At 37.7% G+C, this 22,602-nt stretch overlaps 1 protein-coding gene across 1 annotated transcript in view; it reads right to left on the bottom strand.

Moving 5' to 3' along the window:
* Positions 1-572: 572 nt before the first annotated feature.
* The window catches only part of LOC150107040 (sperm-associated antigen 1-like), a 190,864-nt gene continuing 168,834 nt past the window's right edge, over positions 573-22,602 (bottom strand). The window contains exon 7 of the mRNA XM_090393546.1: positions 573-721. Within this exon, the coding sequence (XP_090249672.1) occupies positions 573-721 (149 nt within the window). The remainder of the gene's footprint in view (positions 722-22,602) is intronic.

Below are 22,602 nucleotides of genomic sequence, written 5' to 3'. Positions count from 1 at the left end.
TCCTTAGTTGCATTAAACTGATATCCTCATTCATTTACCCACCTTTTCAGCTTATTCAAGAAGAACCAAAACATTATCACTATCCCTAATAATTATATCTTTCCAACCACAGGCAAATTTTTCATCCAGGTGAGGTACAGTGCACTGCTCAAAAGATGTCTAAAGAAGACGAGCAAGAGAATGAAATGACTGCTCAAAAGATGTCTAAAGAAGACATGAGCAAGAGAATGAAATGAGCAAATGCTGAGCAAGAGAAGCCAAATTTTCACTCGGAGGATAGTATATAAGTGAAATGTACTGTTAGAGGATGTGAAGTGGACAAAAAAGTAAAGAAGTTTAAGGTGCTATAGATAAGATGAACCTTCAGAATGTCTTTTGATTCCATCATGGAATACCCACCCTAATGGAAGGTCTAATAATAATATATTAGACTTTCTATTAGGGCATATATTCCATCATAACAACTGCTAGAATTTACAGAATGTCAGATTTTATACAACATTAGCAATGAAACTGAACTATATGTTACATACTCAACAAAATGTTTGGAAAAAATATCATAATATAATTAATTAATCCTCAGAAAAAGTTAAAAGATATTCATAATTTGATACCTGAGCCATATTATTTCCTGCTTCTAAGCATAGTACTTGCTGAAGGGCCAGTTTTGCTTCTTGAAACTGATTCAGACATTTACATGCAGTTCCTTTTCTTAGCAAGGCTGAAGTAATATCATAATTTTAATACAACTTAAAGGATTTAAAATGTTAAAATATGTCTTAGTATAATAATTATTGCATCAATGGAATAATTAGAACCAACTAATAATCAAGAGAAGCTCAATTTTTAAGGAAACAGCTAATCATTCATTGCTGTCTGTGTGCTAAGGCTTAAGTGCTGGGAGGACATCATGTTGGAGGTTTAATGGAGTATTGACAGCACTAAGAAAGGATTAAAAACTAATTTTAATGCTTCCAATATCTGAAACATCTTCAGGAAGTACAAATAATACTTGTAACATATGCAGTCCCATTTCTTAGCACAAATGATATATGTGGTTGTGGCTCTAAAGTCCTGTCTAGATGGTGTGCCCTCTATAGACGATTAATGTTTCCCAAATTTTTGAAAGATTTTTGCACTTGTATTTCTTTAAATTTGGTTGATTTCTGAGTGCCACTGCGGGTTCCAAAAATAGTTTTTCTTTTTTTAAATTTAATGTGATGAAGCATGGTGTTTTTTTCCAGAAGATTCTGGAAGAAAGTACCTGTGAGTGGTATCCAATCTGGTCTTGCAGGCTATGTACTGAATACTGCTTACAGGATCTTCTAGAAGAAAACCACTTTGCTCCATTGCAGTAAACTTTAAAAATAAAGACTATTTTTGGAATCTGTAGTGGCACTCAGAAATACAAGTGTAAAAAACATCCCAAAATTTGGAAAATATAAATCATCAGAGGTCCCAATTTACATCCTAGGTCACCTACAAATGTCCATGGAGGTCACACCACATCAATAGGACTACAGAGTCACAGTCATGTGTTTCATTGAATATTGCATTGCCTTTGTTTGTGTGTGTGTGTGGTACAAGTGTTATTTGTACTTCCTGAAGATGTCTCAGTGACTGAAATAAAATATTGGAAGCATTAAAACTAGTTTTTAATCCTTTCTTAGTGCTGTCAATACACTATTAAATCTCCACTATGATTTATTGCTATCAATGATGCTTTAGTGGAGAAAAGACAAAGATAATAATTAACTAACTAAATTTATTTAGCTAATTAGAGTTCCAGTGGGATATTATATTAGCGGGGTTAAGCTACAAGAAACTGAGGAGGCAAGGCATCTTGGCGTATTGATGGATAGGAATTTGAAGTTCAAAGGTGACATAGCAAATACTGCAAATACAACTCAGAGGATAATTGCAATGTTGAAGCAAACCTTGACATCTAAGGATAAGGAAGTCATTTTGCCTCTTTATAAGGCTTTGATAAGACTACACCTGGATTATGGGTGCAGATTTGGTCACCCGGGTTCCAAGGGAATAAAGAAGCTGTGGAAAGGGTGCAAAGAAGAGTTACAAAGATATCTGGATTATGGGATTTAGATTATGAGGACAGATTGCAAGTACATGGAATGCAGATTTTGATTAACAGGAGAAAGAGGGGTGATGTTAAATTGTGAATGAAGATATTTTGTATGTTTTAATATTTCATTCACATTTAACATAATCCACCATGTTATAAGCAAGACTTGTAAATATTATTTGTTGTTAGTCTCTTGCTTGTAATATATTATTCATATAAATGCTCTGAGTTTTGTTTGTTATTAATTAATTATTTAATCTTAGAATATGTAATAATAATAATGAAAAGACTCTATATAAATATGTCATTCATTTTATTTAGTTTATTCTATAAAATTTATTATAAGAAACTGTGTGTAAGTAAATTTAAAAATTATATTATATGAATTGTGATATATCTTTTTTATTTCTGTATGTAAGAGTGATTTTATGTAATTCTTCTGAATGCATTTGATTGGCTGCTGAAGGAGAAATGGAGTTTGTTTTTAGTCAGCACGTGTTTAGAACGTGACCGGCTGTGATATGGAGTGAAGCCAGTAGATGTAAGCTGAACTGGCTAGAACCACATTTTGGCGGGAAGAATGAACGATTTTAATTGAAAAAGGAAAGTAAAGAAGGGGAGAAGCATTCAGACAGCAAGGAGTGAAGTAACGGATGGGAGTAATGGAATTTGGAAATGCCGTAAATCGATTAAAAAAGGACCGGGAAATTAATAGGCAATTTGGAATATTTCTACAGAATTCTAAAATTATGACGGATTCCAATTGTTTTGAGGAAGAATAGTGCAAAGCTGAATTTAATGCATAGAAGAAAATAAGGAATAAGTAGATTACCTAAAACGAGTGCGTCAAGACTTGTGAAACTCTATGTTTAATATTTCAGTTATTATAGTGAGAGTTCTTTTGAATAGTGTTACTTCAAAGTAATAGTTAACTACAGTTTTAAGTGTGCCTTTAGTAAATCCAGTGTGTAAAAGTGTAACCTGGTAAGAGCAGTCCTTTTTTTTATATTTCAGTGTGAAGAAATAAGAGTTAGCTCCACCTGATATATCTTAACATTAACTGTGGCATTCTACTAAAAATAGCCAAAGTAAGGAGTTTTAAAGTGTTTCCCCCTTGAAATGATAAGCCTCATAATTAAATTAAGTGTTTGTTGACTAAGAGAGAATTAGAGAATTCTACCTTAAGAATAATTACTGTAAAATTCTGGAACATTGAACTGTGTGAACCATTTTCAATTATTCGGAAGAATATAGAATTGACAGCTGAATGTTTGATACCTAATGTATTATGTTTGTTATAAGTATTTGAATTAAGTTGATGTATAAAAGAATTGAATTATCTGATTGAATAGAGACAAGTTGTGATAATAGTATTTAAGCGTTGAAGAATAAGATCTGCAAATTTAACTTTAATCTTTAAACCAAACCGAGTGGCTACTAGTGTCTCAAAGATATTTTAAATATTGTTCAATTAGATTATCTTGCTTAGAAAATTATGCTTAAATGTACTTGTTCTATAATCCTGTATTAAATGTTTATTTTATTGAATTCAATTTGTTGTTTGCCTGATTTTTCTTCATTGCACCGCTCATAAAACTTATTCGAACATTGCGGAAGCCTTAAACGATAATATTAACCTCGGCCTGTATAATTAGATTATACAAGCCTGTATAAGTGAGATTGCAAAAGTTAGTTAATGATTGATTCCTCTGTATTATATAGACTAATCTGAATATAGGGTGGCACAGTATAATATAAATTTCCTTATATTCGGATCAGTATCAATCAGCATCTAACAAAATAAAAACGGAATTTGAAGAAATAAGAATAGATCCAACTAACCAACATAAATGGATCAATTAGCAAGATTGGACGACACAACAGTGATATGATAGAGGTCTATAAACTTTTGAATGGGTGTTATAGGATATCAACTGATGAAATTTTTCGTTACATAGAAGATGGTGAGAGAACACGGGGGGCATCCATGGAAGTTAAGTTTGTTCACAGTCAACTAAGGGGTATGAGCTAGGTTTTTCTCCCAGAGAGCAGTGAGTGCATGGAATAATTTGCCATTAGGGATAGTGAATGCATCTAGTGTGAATGACTTTAAGGGAAGGTATGATAACTGTTTTGGTTGATTTATAGCCTCCCTCAATCAGTCCTTGACTCCCTGGTTGGCCAAATGGTTAGTATATCTGCTTCCCAGCCAAAAGGCTGCGGGTTCGAATCCTGCTGTGGGCATGGATGTTTGTGATTGTCTGCGGAAATACTAGTGGTGGTGGTGGTGGTAGATGGTGTTGGTGAATTTTTGGTTAGAATGAACTGTAGAGTAGATAGAGTTGTAGAGTAGGTGCCCTCCCTCGATGAGTCTTTGGATTCCCTGGAGGTGTCATATAATAATAATAATAATAATATTTTGCCTTTGTCACTAAGACATCTTTATGTGTACAAAGATATATAATAAGCATGTGCATGCAAGCACACCATCAAGATGGCACTCACAGACTGATTGCAAAAGGTGGACTGCTACAGTCCTAACCAGAGCCCTGTGTATGTGTGTGTGTGTGTGTGTGTGTGTGTGCGCACACTGATGGAATTTTGCTGAAGGTCTCAAAATGATTTCCTAGATTTTTTGTAATGTGATGTGCAGCCAATTTGTTTAGGTTTGAATAATTCATAGTGCTGTGGCAGATTCCAGAAATAGTCTCTCAGATTTATATCTCCCTTTGTATAACAGGGAGGTTTTTTCCCCATAGGATCTAGGGTCTGTATCCATGGCACGATCTGCTTCCCCAGAAAGGCTGAAGTGCAGATGATGGATATTAGCTGTTCTTCCAGTTTTTCTGAAGTATACAAGTAAGCATGATAATAATTGTTGGTACAAATGACCTGAGAGGTAGTATGAATCATATAGCATGAGATTTGAGATTGATAGTAGGATAGTGCAACAGAAATGTGTCAGAGGGAAGATAGTGAGTGTGTTGCCCTGCCCAGGATGAAAATGTAGAGTAGAGAAGAGCAATGATGATAAATGAGAAGATAGTGAGAATATGTAAAAAGAAAAAAAAAAAGAGGTCGGGAATATGTGGATGCATGGAATATATTAGAGGATGGAAGAGTGCTATATGCAAAAAACTAGTTACATTTGAATACAGAAGGATGCAGGAATTTGGAGAAACTTATGTTTTCTGGGCAAGTGAGTATGTCAGGGCAGGGAAACTAGAATTGCAAGGGAGGAATGTAGCAGGGATGGCCCTATGTGAGGACAGTACTAAGCTTGAGAAATAAGAAGTCATACACTATACTGCAAAGCCAGGTCATGTATGAGGGGAGTAATAATGTCTACAAGAATACTGGGAATGCCCTGTTTTTTCTGTATACAAATGTCAGTTACCTTAGAAATAAAGGAAATGAATTTGTGGCATTGATTGACTCAATCTCTCCAAAGATTAGTGGTATCAGTGAAACTTGGGAATGATATTTAGTGGAATGTTGCCATAGACCAGGAATATTGATGATGATGAACAGGAAATGTTATGGCAAATTAGTATGGTGAGTGCAAAGTGAATGATTATTATAAGGGACTTCAACTATAGCAATATAAACTGGGCAGAGGAGGTAGCATGCAGTAATAAAGGAACTGAATTTTTGGTTTTCATGAAGGACAGGAAATTTGAGGGCAATGTCTTAAGTAGCATGTGGTAAGGGAACAGGAGCATCAAGCATTTTGATCATAGCATCAGAAGATCTGATTGCAGCTGATATATCATACTTGCCTCCAGTTGGTGAGAGTGACCATGTAGTCCTCACTTGGATGATGAATAGGCTTGTAGACACATCAAAGCAGAAAGAATTTATGTAGAATTATAAGGTAGGCAACTATTATAGACTTAGGAATCAGCTTGCAGCAATACAATGGATGAAAGAATTTGAAGGAAGAGAGGTCAATAGTGCATGGGAGATATTTAAGAAAAAATTGTTGACAGCAGTGTCAAATTGTATACCTTGAGTGAAGAAATAGAAACTAAATTGCAGATGAAAAAGACATGGAAGACATAAAGAGAGAGAGAGAGGGGTGGAGGACAGTTGAATGATGAATATAAGGTTCAGACAAGAATAACTAGAATATGAGAGGAGACGTGCTGCAATCCAAGGAGAATCCCAAAGAGTTCTTTTGCTATGTGGAAAACAGGAGAAAAAATTATTGTGGATTGCTGGATGGAAATAGTATTCAGGTGACCAATGTGAATGAGAGATTCAATTGTCTTGTGAATGAGAGCAGAAGTATGAAAGATAAGATTAGGAGAATGGAAGAGATAAATGCAAGGCGAATCAGAGTAGGAGAAAGAGAGAATTTAGGGAGTATGAGTGAGAGGTATGGGGGGTGCTAGAAGAGGAGAGAATGGAAACAGTAGAAGAGAGGGAATGAGAGAGAGGTATGGGAATGCTAGCAGATGAGAGGATGGAAACAGTAGGAGAGACGGAATGAGAGACAGATATGGAAGTGCTAGAAGAGGAGAGAATGGAAACGGTAGGAGAAATGGAATGAGAGAGAGGTATGGGAATGCTAGAAGACAAGCGGATGGAAACAGTAGTAGGAGAGACAGAATGAGAGAATATATGGAAGTGCTACAAGTGGAGAAAATGGAAACAGTAGGAGAGAGGGAATGAGAGAGATGTATGGGAGTGCTAGAAGAGGAGAGAATGGAAACAGTAGAAGAGAGAGGTATGGGAATGAAAGAAGAGGAGAGAATTGAAACAATAGGAGCGAGGGAATGGTAAGAGGTATAATGTATTGCGACTCAATGATCCGTGGTGTTCAAGATAGGATGCGTGAGGAGTGTTTGCCAGGAGGAACAATAGAAAGGGTGGCTATGGCAATTAAGAGAGGTGAAAGGGTGGATGAGATGATTGTGATGGTAGGAACGAATGACTTGAGTGGTAATGTAAGTCGGGCAGCGATAGATATGAGATTTTTGCTTGAGACTGTACGGAAGAAGACAGAGAGAGGAAAAATAGTGTGCGTGTTGCCTAGGTATGATAATGATGAGCTGAGCAGAAGAGCAGTGATATTGAATGGCATAATAGCGAGAATGTGTGACAAGAGAGGACTGGTATATGTGGATGCTTGGAGTGCGTTTGAGGAAAGAGAGGAGTTGTTTGCGAGAGACCATTTACATTTGAATGAGGAAGGACGTAGGCATCTGGAGAGATTGCTGTTCTGAACGAGTCAGTGTGTCCCAGGGAGGATGATAGCAGGGGTGGCCTCTTGTGGGAATGGATACTTGGGAGAAGGGAGACAATGTCAGGTAACACTGAGCCCAGTGGAGTCCAGAAGAGATAATGCTGGGTATAGAAACAATGGCATTTATATGCTGTATACTAATGCCAGGAGTATCCGGAATAAGGGAGAGGAATTGGTGGTGCAGATAGCATCAGCCTGGCCAAAAATTATTGCGATCACTGAGACGTGGTTGACAGAAGGGGATATAACAACAGGAATAGAAGTCGCTGGGCATAGCATTTTTCGTCAGGATAGGAGGGGAAAGCGTGGTGGTGGTGTACTGCTTATGATAAGTGATGACCTATGTCCTCTAAGAGTGGAGAATATGGAAGGAAGTGAGACAAATGATTTTGAGAGCGTATGGTGTGAGGTAGAGGTAGGCAAGACAGGATATTTAGTGGGGTGTTGCTACAGACCCAGGAGCACAGAGGATGGGGACCAGGAGATGTTTAGACAGCTAAGTTTGGCAAGTGCAAGAAGAATGATTGTTATGGGAGATTTTAACTTCAGTAGTATAAATTGGAGAGAGGAAGATGCATGTAGCAATAGGGGAATTGAATTTCTAGAATTCTTGAGGGACAAATGTCTTAGGCAACATGTAACAGAGGGAACAAGAGGTTCAAAAATTTTGGATTTGGTTATAGCATCAGAAGAGTTGATAATAACTGAGTTGACGTCTCTCCCACCAGTTGGAGAGAGTGACCATATGGTGTTGACTTGGAAAATAAATAGACATGCAGGAGTATCAAAGAGACGGGAACTTATGTGGAATTATAAGGCACGTGATTATAATAGTCTTAGACGTCAACTTCGGGAAGTTTCATGGAGGGAGGAATTGGAAGGCCGGGATATCACCAGTGCGTGGGAAATTGTGAAAGAATATTTGTTATCAGCAATGGTAAGTTGTATACCACGAGTGAAGAAGAGGATGCAATTTGGAGTAAAGTGGATGACAAACAATATTAAACAGGAATTGCATGCGAAAAAGAGGCTATGGAAGAGATATAAGGAGATAGGTGAAGAGATGCATGAGGAATATAAGACACAGGCCAGAAGAGTGACTAGTGTGGTAAGGAAAGCGAAACTGGAATATGAGAGGAGATTGGCCCTAAGATCCAAAGAAAATCCTAGGGAATTTTTTAGCTATGTGGCCAGTAGGAGAAATGACTATGGAAGAATGATATTGTGGGATAAAAATGGGAATAGAGTGACTGATGCAGAGGACATAGTGGAATTGTTCAATGAACACTTTATTGGAGTATTTCATCCTAGAGGAGTCAGTTTTAATGCTAGAGGGATAGGACTGGTACGAGGTCTGGAGGTACAGGAGGAGAGTGTGTTTCAGATACTGAGTACTCTGGATGTCAGTAAAGCTGTGGGACTGGATGGTATTTCGCCACGAGTTTTGAGAGAATGTGCTAGGGAATTGACAGAACCTTTAACGTGGCTTTTCAATGAAAGTCTGGCTTTGGCAAAGGTGCCCAGGGAATGGAAGGAAGGTAAGATAGTGCCATTGCATAAGGGTGGTAACAGACTGGAAGTGTCTAATTATAGGCCAGTCTGTGTGTCATCAGTAGTTGTTAAGATCTTGGAGAAAGTAGTGAGGGACCGTGTACAGCATTGGGCAGATGAGGGTAATGTTATCTGTGAGAATCAACATGGATTTGTGAAAGGACGCTCTTGTTTTAGCAATATGCTAGCCTTTTATAATAAAGTTACAAGAACATTAAATGAGGGAAAGGCATATACTGCAATTTTCTTAGACTTGGCGAAGGCATTTGACAGGGTGCCACATGATAAGCTGATATTTAAGTTGCAGCACATGGGTCTGGATGTCAGATTGGTCAACTGGATTCAGGATTGGCTGTCTGATAGGTATCAGAGAGTTGTGTATGGTGGAGCAGTTTCCAGGAGGCAGAGGGTTACAAGTGGGGTCCCACAGGGCTCAGTACTAGGACCTATATTGTTTAACCTTTATATCAATGACATAGCCAGTGGATTGCAGGGGGATATTCAGTTGTTTGCAAATGATGCGAAGCTGGGAAGGATTATTAGTAATAGTGCAGATATGGTAGCCCTGCAAGAGGATTTAAATAAGCTAGATAGATAGGCAAATGAATGGGGCTGTCAGTTTAATGCAGCAAAATGTAAGGTCTTGAGGTTTGGGAAACATCGATGGGATGCTGCATACTCTATGGGAGGAGTTATACTGGAGAAAGTAGGGGAGACAAGAGATCTGGGGTTCATTATTGATAGAAACCTGAAGTTTAGGGGACATATTGCAAAGGTAGTGAAGGTAACACAGAGAATTGCTGCTATTATGAGAAGGACACTGACCTGCAGAGATAAGAGGGTTATCATTCCATTGTATAAGTCTCTGATCAGACCACACTTGGACTATTGTTCTCAGATTTGGTCCCCAGGATTTGAAGGGGATAAATTAACTGTGGAAAGGATACAAAGATGGTTTCAGGACTGTACAAGGATAGTTATGAGGATCAGCTGAGAGAATGTGGACTGCAGAGTTTGGTGGATAGAAGAAGGAGAGGTGATATGATTGAGACTTTTAAACTGTTGAGAGGTGGTTACAGGGTTGACACTGGGGAGTTCTTTCGCTTGGTTGATCAGCGGGAAGGAGTGATGACAAGAGGCCATCCCTGGAAGTTACGAAAGGAAACTGTGAGCAAGAGGGTAAGGAGTGGTTTCTTTGTGTGGAGGGTGGTTGAGCCGTGGAATGCATTGCCTGATGGAGTGGTGGGAGCGAGAACGGTCAGTGAGTTTAAAGAGTGGTATGATAGACTTTGTGTTTCTCAGGGGGGGACCTCCCCTCAGTGAGTCTTGACAGACTTTATGTCTTAGGAAGGACCTCCATCGATGAGTCTTTTGACTCCTTGGAGGCCTGAATAATGATAATAATAATAATAATAATAATAATAATAATGTGGATGATATAGTTGAGATATTTAATGACCACTTTATTAGAGTGTTTCATTATGGTACAGCAGGCATTATGCTTAGAGGGATAAGGAGTGGTGAAGTGTCAGAGGTGAATGAATAAGACTTATTCCAAATACTGAATATGCTAAATGTCAATAACACAGGGGAACTAGTTGAAATTTCACAATGTGTTTTAAGGGAATGTGCTGTAGAAATGACCATGCCCTTAACTTAAAAAGTCTTACAACAAGACAGGTTCCTGGAGAAGGAAGGAGGGTAAGTAGTGCCTTTGCATAAAGATGGTGGTAGAATGGAAGTATCAAACTATTATAGGCTTGTTTGTATCCCTTTCATAGTTAAGATTGTGGAGAAATTGGTGAGAACTCATATATAGAATTGAGCAGATGAGGACAATATTATTTACGCAGGCCAGCTTGCATTTGTTAAAGGTGCCCTTTGCTTTAGTAATTTGGTTAGCTTTTACAATATGTTGTAAGTAAAGAATAATAGTCTTGTTTTGGAAAGTCATTAGTATGTTGCTCAGATATGATAACAGTGAATTGAGAAGGAGAACAGAAATAATGAATAGCAAGTTAGCTGAATGTGTGAGGCACAGGGAGTTCTTTTCCTTTCTTTTAGTGTTGTACAGTGATCAGCATTCATTTTAGAAATTATGGACTTTACAACCTGTTATAAATAACTCTTTTAATTTCCCGACATTTCAATCTTCATATTAAGATCATCATCTCTTTATTTGTATATGCTCCAGCATATACAAATAAACAGGACAAGCTGTGTTACATTACATACAGTAAGCTAGAGAAACATGATTTGATTACAGGTTATTCTACTGGCATGACCTCTAGTGAACAAAAAAAAAAAAAAATTAATTATTTAGAAACTACATCAAGCTAAATTATATTTATGATAACATGAGCAAACATTCTTTCTTAAAGATAGTTTTCTTTCAGTAACAATGATGTCCTATTTTTGGCATTACAATTGTTATTTTTGATTTAGGATCCTGGATTATCTACAGTCCTGTTTATAGTTACTCTTAGAGAGAAAGGTTCCGTGGGTCGAATATGTGCCTTCCATATGTTTGGGATTTTTATACCATCATTATTGTTCAGATTGGGGTGGTTGATAATAATCTCACAGGCTTCCTTAAATTTGCGTTCATACCATGTTTTGGTGATGTAAACAACTGGTGCTTTTCCAGTCAATTCTATGTAAGTGTTCAGTTCAGGGCATGATCAGAAACGCCAGCTTCACCATAGTTATTAATTTAATGTGTCATTTATGTTCTTTTTATCTGATAGGTGCATTCTGTTTCCCCTATATATGGAATGTTACAGGTGCAATAAATATGGTATACTCCAGGGTGGGCCAGCAGAGGGAGTGGGTCTTTGGATGAGTTGAGTAAGCTTTTTAATTTTGCAGGAGGTTTAAAGGTGGCTTTGAGGTTGTATTTTAGTAGTATTCTGTTTATTTTATCTGATATCCCTTTAATGTAAGGAATGGTTATAGTTTTATTGTAGTTTGGTTTATCTTTGTTTTTTATTGAAGTCTTGTAGAGAATTTTGTTAATAGTGTTTTATTATTATTATTATTATTATTCGTGACACCTCCAAGGAGTCCGAAGACTCATCGTGGGAGGACGCCTACAACTGTCTCAACTACTACACCGAACCTCTACTACGAATCATCTCCATCAACACCGTCTACCGCCCACCTCCACCACTACCACAACTAGTATTTTTTGTCTGTAAATTGCATGTGTTCTGAAGGGCCGATTTGTCTGTATGCCAGATGAAAAACCTGAGTTTCCGGGAGGGAAAACCCTGCTACCGTACATAGAATTGACTGGAAAAGCACCAATTGTTTACGTCATGCCAAAACATGGTGTTTTGGTTAGAGCCAAAACACTATTAACAAAATTCTCTACAAAACTTAATAAAAAACAAGATAAAACAGACTACAATAAAACTATAACCATTCCTTACATTCAAGGGACATCAGATATAAACAGAATACTACAAAAATACAACCTCAAAGCCACTTTTAAACCTCTTGCAAAATTAAAAAGCTTACTCAACTCATCCAAAGACTCACTCCCACTGCTGGCCTATCCTGGAGTATACCGTATTTATTGCACCTGTAATATACTATATATAGGGGAAACAAGATGCACAATTCCTATCAGATAAAAAGAACATAAATGACACATTAAATATAATAACTATGGTGAAGCTGGCCTTTCTGATCATGCCTTGAACACCTTAAATAGAATTGACTGGAAAAACACCAGTTGTTTACATCACACCAAAACATGGTATGAACGCAAATTTAAGGAAGTCTGTGAGATTATTATCATACACAGAATATCAAAAGTTCCTGGCAAATAAGTCAGCTTGTGCTCTTAGAGAATACAGAGACGAATGTAAGAAAACTAAACACTGTGTAAAACTAGCTAAACAAAAGTCATGGGAGGACTTTGGCAAGAAAATAGAAAATAAATATCAAGAAGGTGGTAAGATATTCTGGAGGCTGCTGAAGAAGCTAGAAATGAGGAAAGAGTGCAGTAAAAGGAGTTAGAGATGATAAAGGTGACATGAAAACGGGAGAAAAAGATATCCTTGAAGTATGGAGTAATTATTATTATTATTATTATTGAGGCCTCCATGGAGTCAAAAGACTCATCGAGGGAGTTCCTTTCTAAGAAACACTAGTCTATCAAGACTCATTGAGGGAGATCCCTCCTAGGAAACACAGTCTATCATACCACTCCTTAAATGCATTGACCGTTCTCGCTCTCACCACTCCATCAGGAAATGCATTCCATGGTTCAACCACCCTCCATGCAAAGACACTACTCCTTACCCTCTTTCTCACAATTTCCTTTCGTAACTTCCAGGGATGGCCCCTTGTTATGACTCCTTCCCGCTGTTCAACTAGGCGAAAGAACTCCCCCATGTCAATCCTGTAACCACCTCTCAACAGTTTAAAAGTCTCAATCATATCACCCCTCCTTCTTCTATCCACCAAACCCAGCAGTCCACACTCCCTCAGCCAATCCTCATAACTAACATTGTACAGCCCCGACACCATCTTTGTTATCCGCTTTTGTACCCTTTCTACAGTTAATTTATCCCCTGAAAATCCTGGGGACCAGATCTGAGACCAATAGTCTAAGTGTTGTCTGATCAGGTCTTATACAACGGAATTATAACCATTTTATCTCTGCAGGTCAGCGTCGTTCTAATTATTGCAGCAATCCTCTGTGTTACCTTAACTACCTTTGCAATATGTCCCCTAAATTTCAGGTTTCTATCAATCATCAAACCCAGATCTCTTGTCTCTCCTACTTCCTCCAGTTTAAATCCTCCTCCCATAGAGTATGCAGCATCCCATCGATGTTTCCAAACCTCAAGACCTTACATTTTGCTGCATTAAAATGACACCCTCCATTCATTTGCCCATCTATCTAGCTTATTTAAATTCTCTTGCACGGCTACCATATCTGCACTATTACTAATAACCCTTCCCAGCTTTGCATCATCCGCAAACAACCAAATATCCCCTTGCAATCCACGGACAATATCATTGACATAAAGGTTAAACAATATAGGTCCCAGTACTGAGCCCTGTGGAACCCCACTTGTAACCTACTGCCTTTTTGATATTGCTCCACCATACACAACTCTCTGATACCTATCGGACAGCCAATCCTAAATCCAGTTGACCAATCTGACATCCAGACCCATGTGCTGCAACTTGAATATCAGCTTATCATGTGGCACCCTGTCAAATGCCTTTGCTAAGTCTAAGAAAATTGCAGTATATGCCTTTCCCTCATCTAATGTTCTTGTAACTTTATTATAAAAGGTTAGCATATTGCTAAAACAAGAGCGCCCCTTCACAAATCCATGCTGACTCTCACAGATAACATTACCCTCATCTGCTCAATGCTGCATATGGTCTCTCACTACTTTCTCCAATATCTTAATAATTACTGATGACACACAAACTGGCCTATAATTATTATTATTTTTTTTAAATAACGAAACCTGTGGTGCGATCATAATTAAAGAAACACACGTATTAACCATAGTGAAATTTATTTAATTGTAAATATTTCATTCTAAGTATCTTAGGACATCATCAGTACAGTAGTTTTGAACAATAATAGGAATAACATACATTTTATTTGTTAGGGTGCATGATTACAATAGAATCTCTTTTTTTTTTTTTTTTTGTACTACTGTAGCACGTTATGCACGTTTAATTAGATTCTATTGTAATCATGCGCCCTAACTGTATGTTATTCCTATTATTGTTTAAAATTACTGTACTGATGATGTCCTAAGATACTTAGGATGAAATATTTACAATTAAATAATTTTCACTGTGGTTAATACGTTTGTTTCTTTTAATTATGCCCTATAATTGGACACTTCCAGTCTGCTACCGCCCTTATGCAATGGCACTATCTTACCTTCCTTCCATTTCATGGGCACATTTCCCGCAGCCAGACATTCATTGAAAAGACAGGTCAAGGGCACTGTCAGTTCCTTAGCACATTCTCTCAAAACTCATGGAAATACCATCCAGTCCCACAGCTTTACTAACATCAGGAGTACTCAGTATGTGGAACACACTCTCCTCCTGGCCCTCTAAACCTTGAACCTGCTCTATCCCTCTAGTATTCAAATTGACTCCTCCAGGATGAAATACTCCAATAAAGTGTTCATTGAACAATTCCACTATGTCCTCTGCATCAGTCACTCTACTCCCATTTTTATCCCACAATGTCATTCTTCAACAGTCATTCCTCCTCCTACAGGCCACATACCTAAAAAATTCCCTACGATTTACTTCGAAAAATTGCTAAATGAAACAAGCAGTGATAGAATAGTGGTAAAAAACACTCAACAGTCAGAAATACATATCCATTTAAAAGAAAAAGCCATCAAATGCTTGAAATGTAGAAAGGCAGCGGGAGTAGATGATATTCGACCAGAAATACTGAAGGCTGGCGGTATAAAAGTCTTACAGTGGCTGCACTGCATAGTTCAGAAGGCCTGGACAGAGGGACGAATTCCTGATGATTGGAGTAGAGCACTAATAGTACCCATATATAAAAAGGGAAATAAAACTGAATGCGAGAATTACAGAGGTATTTCCCTACTGAGTGTTTCTTGCAAAATCTATGCAAGTATACTTGAGAAACAGTTGAGAAGAATTGTGGAAGAAAAGCTTGGTCAAGGACAAGCTGGATTCAGGACAAATAGAGGCTGTCAGGATCAGATCTTCACTTTACGACAAATAGTCGAGAAAGCATGGGAATATAACAGAGATCTGTATTTAAGTTTTATCGATCTGGAAAATGCATATAACAAGGTGCCAAGAGAAAAGCTATTCAATATGCTACAGTTATATGGTGTCAATGGGGCATTATATCAAGCCATACTTAGTCTTTATTTGAGTTGTAAGTCAGCAGTTAGAATTGAAGGAAGCACAGGAAGATGGTTTAATGTTAAATCTGGTGTAAGACAAGGATGTACATTATCCCCTCTGTTATTCATTATCTATATGGATCACATTATGAAGGAAAGTGGTATTATTATTATTATTATTATTATTATTATTATTATTATTACGGGTATCTCCATGGAGTCAGTAGACTCATCGCGGGAGACCCAAACTAGCAAAACAATATCTGTCATATCTCTTCTTGAATTCATTTACAGATGAAGAGCTCACAACAAAGTCGGGCAATGAATTCGACTCATTCACCACCCTCCAGGCAAAAAACCTTGTTCTGACACCTTTGTTAACCACACTCTTCTTTAATTTCCAGAGATGACCTCTTGTTCTTCCATCACTATCACACAGCTGAAACATTTCCCCTGCATCAATCCTATAAAAACCTTTTAGTAATTTGAATGTTTCTATCATATCCCCTCTTCTTGGCCTACCAACCAATCTCTGCAATCCACAAGCTTTCAATCTATCAATGTAGGGAGCATTTTTTATATCACTCACCAACTTGGTCACTCTTCTCTGAACCCTCTCCACAGCCTCCTCATCTCTAAGGAATCCAGGTGACCAGACCTGAGCACAGTAATCCAAATGTGGAAGTATCAATGCTTTATAAGGGAATAATAACCTCCTTATCTCTGGATGTCAGTGTGTTCCTCAACAACCAAGTAATCCTATGTGCAATCTTGGACACCTTAGCAATGTGTCCTCTGAACTTCATCTCCTTATCTACCAATACCCCTAAGTCCCTAGCCTCATCAATCTCTTGGAGTACCTTTCCATCTATGTAGTACACAGCTGGTAATCTTTTAATCCCAAAATGCAAGACTTTACACTTTTCCACATTGAACTGACATCCATTTTCTTTTGCCCATTTTACCAGCTTATTTAAATCCTCCTGCAAACTTTCAACATCAGCTTGATTTTTTATTGCACTACACAACTTTGCATCATCAGCAAACAACTGAATATCTCCCTTTAAGCCGTTTCCTATATCATTTATATACAAATTAAACAACATTGGCCCAAGCACAGAGCCCTGAGGCACACCACTGGTCACCTGCCTCATTCTGGACTCGGCTCCTCCATACACCACCTTATGGTATCTCTCCCTGAGCCATTCTCCTATCCATATCACCAATTTAATATCCATTCCCATCTGCTCCAATTTGCGTAACAGTGTTCTATGGGGTATCCTGTCAAAAGCCTTAGCAAAATCCAGAAGTACCACTGTGTAGCCAGTTCCTTTGTCCAACTCTGATGTTATTCTATTATGGATAGTTAATAGATTGCTAAGGCAGGATCTACCTTTAACAAAACCATGTTGGCCTCTATAGAGTATCATATCCTGATCCACCCATTCTTGAATTTTGTCTTTAACCAACTTTTCCAATACTTTTACCACTACTCCTGAGATGGTGATTGGTCTGTAATTCAATACTGCAGTTTTAGAGCCACCCTTATGCAAAGGAACCACTTTACCTAACTTCCACTCCCTAGGGACCATACCAGAGTTCAAACTTAAATTAAATATCCAGGTAAGAGGGGTTGACAATTCATTTGCACATTCACGCAACACCTGAGCTGATATTCCATCTAAGCCTACCGCAGTGTTTGCATTTAAGTTTTGCAATATATTTAATACCTCTGATTCTTTAGCTTCAATTCTCACATTAGGTATTGCTATAGGTATAGAGATATCCTCACTTGGGTGATAGACTTTTGAGAAGTGATCACTCAGTAACTCGACTATTACATCTGATTTTGTCACCTCAATACCATCAGCACCCACTAAGGTTATCCTTCCGAAGTCATTCTTCCTCTTACTTGCCACATAGCGGAAGAACTCTTTGGGATTACCCTTGATCTCTTTGGCTAAGGTCTTCTCATAATCTGATTTAGCTTTTCTTACTATGCTGGTAACCTTCCTAGCTTGAGCCTTGTACTGCTCATGGGTGTCCTGATCGCCATTCTCCTTGTAAATTCTCCATAACATTTTCTTTTTTTGTAGTTCAAGCTTGATACTACTGCTCATCCATCTAATGCCTGCCTTGTTTGACCTCCTGACCATGGGGACACAATCTGATATTGCTTTCCTCAGATACCCGCTGATTTTATCCCAAGCACTGCTAACATCTTTCCCTTGCAATATGTTCTGCCATGGGATGGCTGCAAGCTCACTCCGAAGCTTGTTATAATTGCCTAACCTGTAGTTTCGTACATACCCCTTCTTAATAGAAAAATGCACAGATTTTGCAACCTCCCAAGTCAATACCACATGATCGCTTTCACCAACTGGAGGTAACGAGGTCACCTTACTTATGCATATAACCTCTGAACCAATAACCAGGTCCAACACTCTCACACCACGTGTCCCTTCAGTTACGTGCTGTTTCAAGTAATTATCTCGTAGCAGATGTATGAACTCCATTTCCTTTTTGCTACGTGATATTTCCTCCTTCCAATTGATATCACCATAATTAAAATCCCCCATAATAATCACTAAGCCTTCACTCATTGCACTAAGTTGCTGATGCATGAATTCAATATCTCCCCCTGTACTCCCTGGCCTATAGCAGCATCCAACTGTATATTTGGTTGCGTTGGTCACTATTTCGCACCAGACTGCCTCAAATGAACTCTCATTCACATGTCTATCATCATGATATACTACTTTCTTTGGCTGCAACACATCAGCTATCATCAACAGTACTCCTCCTCCTGTTCTATCTTCTCTATCCTCCCTGAAAATACTGTACCCATCACATTCAATTCCAGTGACCACATCTTCTGCTGACAGCCAAGTTTCACTAATGCCTACAACTTTTGGTGAGATTTCACTCACTAATGCCAAAAATTCTTCTCTCTTATTTCTAATGCTTCTAGCATTGGTATACAATTAACATGATAGCAGAATTGGAGATGCTAATGTCAGCTCTTTACTTTATGCAGACGATGTTATACTTCTAAATAAATCCACTACAAGTTCGCAAGATTCTCTGACTAAATTGAATAACTGTTGTAATAGATATGGTATGAAGGTAAGCATTAAAAAGACAAAGACAATGAAAATAGGTAGAATTGTTGAAAATGTCAAAAGTGTTTTGAATGGAGAACCTGTGGAACAAGTAAAATATTTCAGCTACTTAGGCACGATTTTTATGAGCATGGTAAATTAAATATGGAAATAGAGAACAGAATCAACAAAGCTGGTATGGTAGGCAGTCAACTGAATAAATGTATATGGAATAAGAGAGAAATTAGTTGGAACAATAAATTAGCTGTATACAAGAGTATGTTCAAACCAATTTTAACTTATGGATCTGAGAGCTGGGTTAGAAATAAAACACTTGACCAAAGACTAGAGACTGCATATATGAGAGTCCTGAAAAAGATTAGGGGCATGAACAGATGGCATCAATGGCAATATCATATTAAAAATGAGGATATTAGAAAAGAACTTGACATTGTCAGCATCCAGGAATGCATTAGCAGAGCTAATCTCAGGTGGTATGGTCACTTAAACAGAATGGGCAAGGAAAGATTAGCAAAACAAGTGTTGTCTGCCAAATTGGCAGGTAAAAAGACCCAGAGGAAAACCAAAGTTTAGGTGGACTGATACAGTAAAATGTGACTTAAAAGATATAAGAAATATAAGATCTGATAATGTTGGAGTCTTGACAAGTAACAGACTGATTTGGAGGAAAATTGTAGATAGGAAGTTAGTAATGACGTAAATTTTTCATGCAGTACTATTATATCCTGTACAACCCTTGAGGGTACATGTCAGGAATTTAATGATGATGATGATGTGAGATTATTATCAAACAACCCAATCTGAACAATAATGATGGTCTAAAAATCCTAAACACATGGAAGGCACATATTCGACCCATGGAACCTTCCTCTCTAAGAGTAACTATAAACAACACTGTAGATAATCCAGGATCCTAAATCAAAAATAACAATTGTAATGCTAAAAATAGGACATCATTGTTACTAAAAGAAAATTTATGATAACATGAGCAAACATTCTTTCTTATCTATAAGAAAGAATGTTTGCTCATGTTATCATAAATAGAATTTAGCTTGATGTAGTTTCTAAATAATTAATAATAATTTTTTTTTTTTTTTTGTTCACTAGAGGTCATGCCAGTAGAATAACCTGTAATCAAATCATTGTTTCTCTAGCTTACTGTATGTAATGTAACTCAGCTTGTCCTGTTTATTTGTATATGCTCCAGATGATGATCTTAATATGAAAATCGAAACGTCAGGAAATTAAAAGAGCTATTTATATCGCGGTTGTAAAGTCCATAATTTCTAAAATGAGCACAGGGAGTTCAGTTTGTATCTGTGTAGTGAATTTGAAGTTGGAATGGTTTAAAGTTAATGAATTGTATTTGAATGTGTTTTGGCATTTAGAAAAGCTATTGTTTGCTGAGATGGCACAGCATCAAGTTAGTGTAGTTAACGATCAAAGGTTGCTTGTGAAACAAGATAGCATAGACCAACAGGTTGTGTGGTAGGAGGAATATGGCTACAAGGAATATGGATGTGATTGTTTCAGGACAAGGTGATGGAATGCATAAAGATAAGAATGAAACAAGTTTGAATGGAAATCAGAGTCAGGATCAGGCAAACGGGAGTGGTCAGGCAGCAGAAAGAGGTGTAGTATAGCAACTAGAGTAGAGAATTTTGGTGTTTGGTAGAATGGTCTCAAAGATGGGGAAATGTTATGTTTGTATACAAATGTAAGGAGTATTTGAAATAACAGAGATGAGTTCATTACATTGAGTCAGTAAGATAATTGGTAATAGTGAAACTTGGTTGTTTGAGAATAATCTAGTACCAAGAATAGAAATGGAAGAATAGGAAGATGAAATAAAGCAGGAGGAGGAGTACTGCTAATGATTGCAGAGGAAATTTATTCACAAAATGTGGACGATGAAAATGATAGTACATAAGCAGATTTGAATCTGTGTGGTGATAAGTTAAAATTAACAGACTAGTATATGATGTTGGAGGTTTAATGGATTTTTTACAACACTCAGAAAGGATTAAAAAGAATTTAATACTTCCTATTGTATGATATTTGTGTTATGTTACATTAGTTATTTTTGTAATCCCCGTAGATGTCCTAGTGACTAGGACAAAATATAGGAAGTATTAAATTCTTTTTAATCCATTCTGAGTGTTGTAAAAAATCCATTAAACCTCCAACATTATGTCTTCACAGCACTTAAGCCTCTATACACGAAGACTAGTATATGATAGAATGCAGTCGTAGCCCAGGAAATATAGAGAATACAGACTGCAAAATGTTTTGGCAAATTGGTTGGGCATGCAAAAAAAGAAGGTAATCCTGATGGGAGACTTTAATTACAGGAATATAGATTGAAAGGAGGAGGAGAAAGATACACAGTAATATACTTGGATTTTGCAAAGGCTTTTGATAGAGTACCTCATAATAAGTTGACAGTCAAACTAGAGCAGATGGGGTTGGATATTAGATTAGTGCATTGGATTGGAGACTGGCTATCTGATAACAACAAGTTGTGTATGGGGGGGGGGATATCCAGGAAAAGGAAAGTCACTAGTGGAGTGCCTCAGGGGTCTGTTCTAGGGCCATTACTGTTTAACTTGTATATTAATGATATTGGCGAAGATTTGGATGAAGATATTCAGTTGTTTGCAGATGATGCAAAGTTGGGATGAACCATAAAGAGTAGTGAAGATGTTGTGTCCTTACAAGAAGACTTGAATAAATTGAGTGATTGGACACGGAAATGGGGATGTGAGTTCAATGTTGCAAAATGTAAGGTTTTAAAATTTGAAAAACAAAGATGGGATGCAGAATTTATGCTTGGTGAGAATATATTGTTGGAGGTAGAGGAAATAAGAGATCTGGGGGTGATAGGGATAAGGATCTAAAATTTAGGGGACACGTCGCCAAATTGTGAAGACAACACAAACGCTTCTGGGAATGATGCGGAGGACACTGACGTGTAGAAGTAGGGAGATTCTTGTTCTATTGTATAAGGCTTTGATTAGGCGACACATGGACTATTGTGCCCAGATTTGGTCACCGGGTTTTCAGCAGGATGAAGAGATGTTGGAAAGGGTCCAAAGGTGACTGACTAAGGTAGTTTCTGACCCCTGGAATGTTGAGTATGAGGAAAGATTGAGAAGATGTAATTTGCAGAGTCTGGTGGACATGAGGAAGAGGGGGGGATATGATAGAGACCTACAAGTTGGTAAGGGGTTGTTATAGGATCAATGGTGGAGAAGTTCTACAGAGAATAGTGGGAGATCAGGGGAGAACCAGAAGTCATCCCTGGAAACTGTATAAAGAGGGTGTGAGTAGGGGAGTGAGAGGCAGGTTTTTTTCGTGCAGAGTTGTGAATGATTGGAATGCCTTGCCTGAGAGTGTGGTGTCTGCAAGGAGTTTGAGTGTGTTTAAGACACGGTATGATGAGATGTGTGTGTGTGATAAAAGGACCTCCCAGATGAGTCTTTGACTCCATGAGGTCTTGGGGTAATAATAATAATAATAACACTGCCACCAGTTGGTGAGGGTGATCACGAAGTACTTGTATGAGAAGTGTGAAACAAGAAAAGGATACTGTCAAAAAAAGTATATATGTGGAATTATAAGGTGGGTATAACTGTCTCTGTGTTGAGGTTTAAGTGCAGTGAGGACATGATGTTGGAGGCTTAATGGATTGTATACAGCACTCAGAAAGGATAA

This window comes from Typopeltis vanoorti, chromosome 5 (genome assembly GCF_054136105.1).
Source record: "Typopeltis vanoorti isolate ZY-2024b chromosome 5, IOZ_Tvanoo_1.0, whole genome shotgun sequence".
Taxonomy (NCBI): Eukaryota; Metazoa; Arthropoda; class Arachnida; order Uropygi; family Thelyphonidae; genus Typopeltis; species Typopeltis vanoorti.
The sequence above is the reverse complement of the archived record's forward strand: the minus strand, read 5'-3'. Positions and strand labels throughout refer to the sequence as shown.